The sequence below is a fragment of the Chiloscyllium plagiosum genome, chromosome 2 (assembly GCF_004010195.1).
Source record: "Chiloscyllium plagiosum isolate BGI_BamShark_2017 chromosome 2, ASM401019v2, whole genome shotgun sequence".
NCBI classification, from domain to species: Eukaryota; Metazoa; Chordata; class Chondrichthyes; order Orectolobiformes; family Hemiscylliidae; genus Chiloscyllium; species Chiloscyllium plagiosum.
In genome coordinates this window covers 141,063,207-141,068,612 of record NC_057711.1, presented here as the reverse complement: position 1 = coordinate 141,068,612, position 5,406 = coordinate 141,063,207, and the positions used below count along the sequence as shown (strand labels likewise).

Below are 5,406 nucleotides of genomic sequence, written 5' to 3'. Positions count from 1 at the left end.
GGTGTGGACTTGTTGGGCCGAAGGGCCTGTTTCCACACTGTAAGTAATCTAATCTAATCCCGGTTCTCACACCGGGATCAGGGGGGGTTCTCCCGGTTCTCACTCCGGTGTCTTATCTGTAACGCACGTGACTCCAACCTGAGAGCGGAACCGCCCATTTCCGGGTCGGTCATGTGACCCCTGCAGGGGCGGAGTCAGGCGGCCGACGTCAGGCACCGCCATTGGCTCGCGCACCTTCACGCTGATTGGCGAAAGCGGATCACGTGTGGTTGAGGGCGGAGGCGGGGCTAGTGGGTGAACGGTCAGTCCGCCCGCGAGCCGCCATGTTTAGGATGGAGGCGCTCGGCCCGAAGATGGACCCGGAGGAACTGCGCAAGAAGATGAGGGCGGACGTACTCCGCTCGGTCCGCAACTTCCTCATCTACGTGGCCATCCTGCGGGCGAGTGAGTACCAGGAGGCGGAGGGGTCCCGGGCCCAATGGGAGTTCCCCACCCCGGGACTGGGCCTCCCACATGGCCCGCCTCAACACCCGGGGGAGCAAGCGGGGGCCACTGCGGCGGTTAGAGAGGGAGAGGGCGGTGTGGAGGGTGAGGGGGGGAATAGAGCGGGAGGGTGAGGGGCGGGGTGGAGCCGCGCAAAGTCACACTGACAGTCCCCATGATTCGGAGGTGCCGGTGTTGGACTGGGGTGGACAAAGTTAAAAATCACGCAACACCAGGTTATAGTCCGACAAGTTTAACTGGAGGCACTAGTTTTCGGAGCGACGCTCCTTCATCAGGCGGTTGTGATGAACCATCTGATGAAGGAGCAGCGCTCCGAAAGCTAGCGCTTCCAATTCAACCTGTTGGACTATAACCTGGTGTTGTGTGATTTTTAACTTTGTCCACCCCAGTCAGCCCTTGCCCGGGCTGTTAGGTTTCTCAGTGAATCTCCCAAATCAGATGCGAGGAACTGTTCTCCCTGTTCATCAGCTCTACTTGAACTGCCCGGAGCATCAACCATTTCCTCACCCACCGTGGGCCGTTCTAATAAATGTTGCATTCTATAGTAATAAAGTCATACAGCAAAGTGAGCAGTTCCTCCACCACATCTTCTGTCACATTGCTTAGGATCGGCATTCATGACATTTTAGGTGATTTGTCTCATTACTTAACTTGAAAAACTAAATGTTGACGTGCTGTGTCTGTGTGCAAGTGGTTTATCAAATTCATTTATCTGTTTATCTATTGCATCCTCTGTACCCGATGTGGCCTCCTCTATATTGGGGAGACAGGCCGCCTACTTGCGGAGCGTTTCAGAGAACACCTCTGGGACACCCGGACCAACCAACCCAACCACCCTGTAGCTCAACATTTCAATTCCCCCTTCCACTCCACCAAGGATATGCAGGTCATTGGACTCCTCCATCGCCAGACCACAACAAAACGACGGTTGGAGGAAGAACGCCTCATCTTCCGGCTAGGAACCCTCCAACCACAAGGGATGAACTCGGATTTCACCAGTTTCCTCATTTCCCCTCCCCCCAGCCTGTCTCAGTCAAATCCATCAAATCCAGCACCGCCTTCCTAACCTGCAATCTTCTTCCCCCGGGTGCTTTAGATGGGTCAGTTTTTGTCCAGTGCATGCAGGTTGGTTTCCTGACCACAATTCGGCTATGTTTACTTTAGCGATGGAAAGGGATAGATATATACCGCGGGGCAAGAATTATAACTGGGGTAAAGGCAATTATGTTGCAAGGCAAGATTTAGGATGCGTAGGATGGGAAAGGGAACTGCAGGGAATGGGCACAATTGAAATGTGGAGCTTATTCGAGAAACAGCTACTGCAGGTCCTTGTTAAATGTGTACTTGTCAGGCAGGGAGGAAGTGGTCAAGCAAGGGAGCCCTGGTTTACTAAAGAATGTGAATCTCTAGTCAAGAGGAAGAAGGCCTATGGAGGATGAGATATAAAGGCTCAGGTAGGGCACTTGAGAGTTACAGGTTAATCAGGAAACACCTAAAGAAACAGTTAAGAGGAGCCAGGAGGAGATATGACAAGTCATTGGCAGACAGGATCAAGGAAAACCATAAGGCTTTCTATCGGTATATCTGGAATAAAAGAATCACTACAGAAAGATTAGGGCCAATCAAGGATAGTAGTGGGAAGTTGTGCGTGGAGTCAGAGGAGATAGGGGAAGCGCTAAAAAAATATTTTTCATCAGTATTCACACTAGAAAAAGACAATGTTGGCAAGGTAAATACTGAGATACAGGCTACCAGACGAGACAAGATTGAGGTTCACAAGGAGGAGTTGTTAGCAATTCTGGAAAGTGTAAAAATAGATAAGTCCCCTGGGCTGGATGAGATTTATCCTAGGGAGGAGATTGCAGAGCCTTTGGCTTTGATCTTTATGTCATCATTGTCGACAGGAATAGTGCCAGAAGATGTGGTGGAGGCTGGTACAATTGCAACATTTAAGAGGCATTTGGGTGGGTATATGAATAGGAAGGGTTTGGAGGGATATGGGCCGGGTGCTGGCAGGTGGGATTAGATTGGGTTGGGATATTTGGTCGGCATGGATTGGTTGGACCGCAGGATCTGGTTACATGCTGGACATCTCTGACTCTAAGTGGAGATTTGTACAATAACAACAATTTGAGTCAACTAGATGTGTAAATGAATGGGAAGGATTTAGAGAGATATGGGTCAAATGCTAGCAAGTGTGGCTAGATTTACTCTGATATCTGGTCGGCATGGGCTGGTTGGACCAAAGGGTCCATTTCTGTGCTGTATATCTGACTCTGTCCTCTCTCTTTCAGCTCCATTTATCCTAAGTAAACTGGATAGTATATGAAATTCGCTGCTGGCATCAAAGACGTGCTATCTGCAAGATGGTTGTCAAGTGAAACCTGATGCTCATTGGTACAAAATGATAAATTGAATGGACAATTGTGAATCTCACTAAGAAGTGGATCTTTTAAACTTCAGGGCAAGCTGTCAACCCTCTACATATCGAAAACCTCTGTGCTACTGGATTAATTGTTGGTTATGCTTCTCTTACATTGAACAATTTGCCATTTAATTTTGCACAAAGCCTTTTGTAATTGTTTTATATAACAGATGCCCTCCTATATCAGTGTGCACAAAAAACTGTTTGTAATACATGGTGTCTGACTAGAGTATGAATCTGATCCAAAGTCAGCTAGATAAGTCACCTCAGTTTCCCCAACATTGGAGAAAAATTTAGTGTTTGCTTAGTGATTCTGAGACTTGACCAACTTTATGAACCTGTAAGGAGTATGGAATTGCAAAAAATCTTGGAAATATTTGATGAAATTTGCCAGGCATGGCAGCAGGTTTGGAGAAAGTTGACATTTGAGTCTGTCATGACTGTTCTCCTGATCGGAGTTCTGAGCTTTTTCTGTTTTTTTTCTCTTCCCCCAGCATTTTGTTTCAGATTTCCAGCATCTGCAGAGTTTCAATCATTGGTAATACTTGTCATTCCTCTTGAAGGGTGCACTGTAAGAAACAACATGGAGCATTGATACTTCCCCAGCTATAAGTTGAGTTGTTTTCTGCTGGATTTACTTTAAATGGTTTTGTATGAAAATTGATGCATTTTATTATCAATTAAACAATTGGTAATTATCTGTCTGGTCTGATTATAAAGATTGAAATCACATCGTTACTGTGTTACACCTCTGATTTCAATTCTTTCCTCTTGTCCTCTTCTATGCCCTTGGTCTTTTTGTATAGTATATTTAAATTGTAAGAGCAGTATCTGCTATGTATTTAGGTTCCCTTGTCTCTGAAATGTGGAAGCCTCCAATTTGCTAGCTTTTCATAAACAGGACATCTGTGATTTTCATTAATGAATTGTCTGACTGAACTGAAGGTGATACTTTTCACATTTTTAAGCAGTAAAGTGGAACCAGTAGCAACCAGCTGTTCTGTTCCAAATGTAAATGGGTAAGTTATTTTGTACATTCTGCCTGTTAAAGTAATTGTTCCACATGTCGATTTATACAAGCAGAAGTAGACCATGTTTAGCCTGTTGAATCTGCTGTAACATTTAATATGGTAATCAGATCTGCCCACATACTCTAAAATGGGATCTAACTAGGGTTTTGTATAACTGCAGCATAACATTTGCACCCCTCAACTCCAGCCCCTTTAGATTTGGAAGCCAGCATCCCATGAACTGCCTTGACTATGTTGTGTGCCTGTCTGTGGCATTTTAAAGAGCAACACACCTGAACCCCCCCCACATCCACTGCATCTAACTTTGTGCCTTTTTAAAAAAAATCCATATCTATCCTTTTTTGGTCCAAAATGGGTAACCTTACATTTCTTTATTTAAATTAATCCATAGTTTTGCCTATTCACCTGATCTATCAATATTCTGTTATAATTTTATGCTGTTGTCAACATTGCAATGTTTCCCAATTTTCAGTAAATTTGGATTTTTGACATTTGTAGTGATTATCCAAGTTATTAATGAATGTTGTGAATAATTTGAGGCCCCAATACAGATCTCTGTAGGGCACCTCTTGTCACATTGTACCAAATCTATTTGCCTTTTAGTGTTATAGACAATCGATGGCTTAATTGTCTCTTTAATTTTGTAAAGATTTCCTTTCTTTCAGCATTGTTTACTCAATATTCTTTCTCATTTTCTGTTGAGTGCATGTTCCTGTACAACAAATGAAAGTCCACATTGTGCATACTATCTTCAGGACACTCCAAGATATTTGCTAACTATAAACCCAAATCCACTGTTGTCAGACTGAAATTTTCTTTAAGACAAAAGCTTAAATTGGACTAAGAAGCAGGCCATGCAGCCTTTCAAGCCAGATCCACCAGTCATTATGATCATGGCTGATTAACTCAATAGGCTGTTCCTGTTTTCTTTGTCTTCTGTTTTCCTCCCCCCCCATCCCCATATTCTTGTATCAATTTAGTCACAGATGCTATATCCAACACCTTCTTGAAATCAGACTATGTTTTTGCCTCAAATTGCTTTCTGTGGTAGTGAATTCCATAGGCTCACCACTCTCTAGGTAAAGAAATCTCATCTCTGTGACGGAGTGTAATTAACAAGGATTGCAGAGGTAGTGGACTGCTAATATGAAGTACCAGCTCCACTTTGCTTAATTTTCATCTTAATAAGAGCAACATAGGTTAAACACTCAGTTTTAAATTTGCAGCATTTTTGTTCATGAAGACTCTTTCAATCTTTGTATGCTGCCCTAAATTAATCTCCAAGTGTTTGAAAATATCTAAGGCATGTAAGGTAACTAATAGGACACTAGAATCTGTTTCCTTGTGGGTCGGAATTCACCAAAAGGTATCATAACCTGGAAGAAATATTTAAATTTGTAGACACTAATTTCCATTATTTTCTCCACTTCACCAAAAATGTTCATT

At 43.7% G+C, this 5,406-nt stretch overlaps 1 protein-coding gene across 1 annotated transcript; it reads left to right on the top strand.

Annotated features, from left to right (window-relative positions):
• The first annotated feature begins 262 nt into the window (after window positions 1-262).
• Window positions 263-3,627, top strand: LOC122564663 (mitochondrial import receptor subunit TOM5 homolog). Its single transcript, XM_043719746.1, has 2 exons — window positions 263-444; window positions 2,799-3,627. Exons 1-2 carry the CDS (start codon window positions 324-326, stop codon window positions 2,831-2,833), a joined length of 156 nt encoding a protein of 51 aa, XP_043575681.1. The 5' UTR covers window positions 263-323; the 3' UTR covers window positions 2,834-3,627.
• Window positions 3,628-5,406: the final 1,779 nt, after the last annotated feature.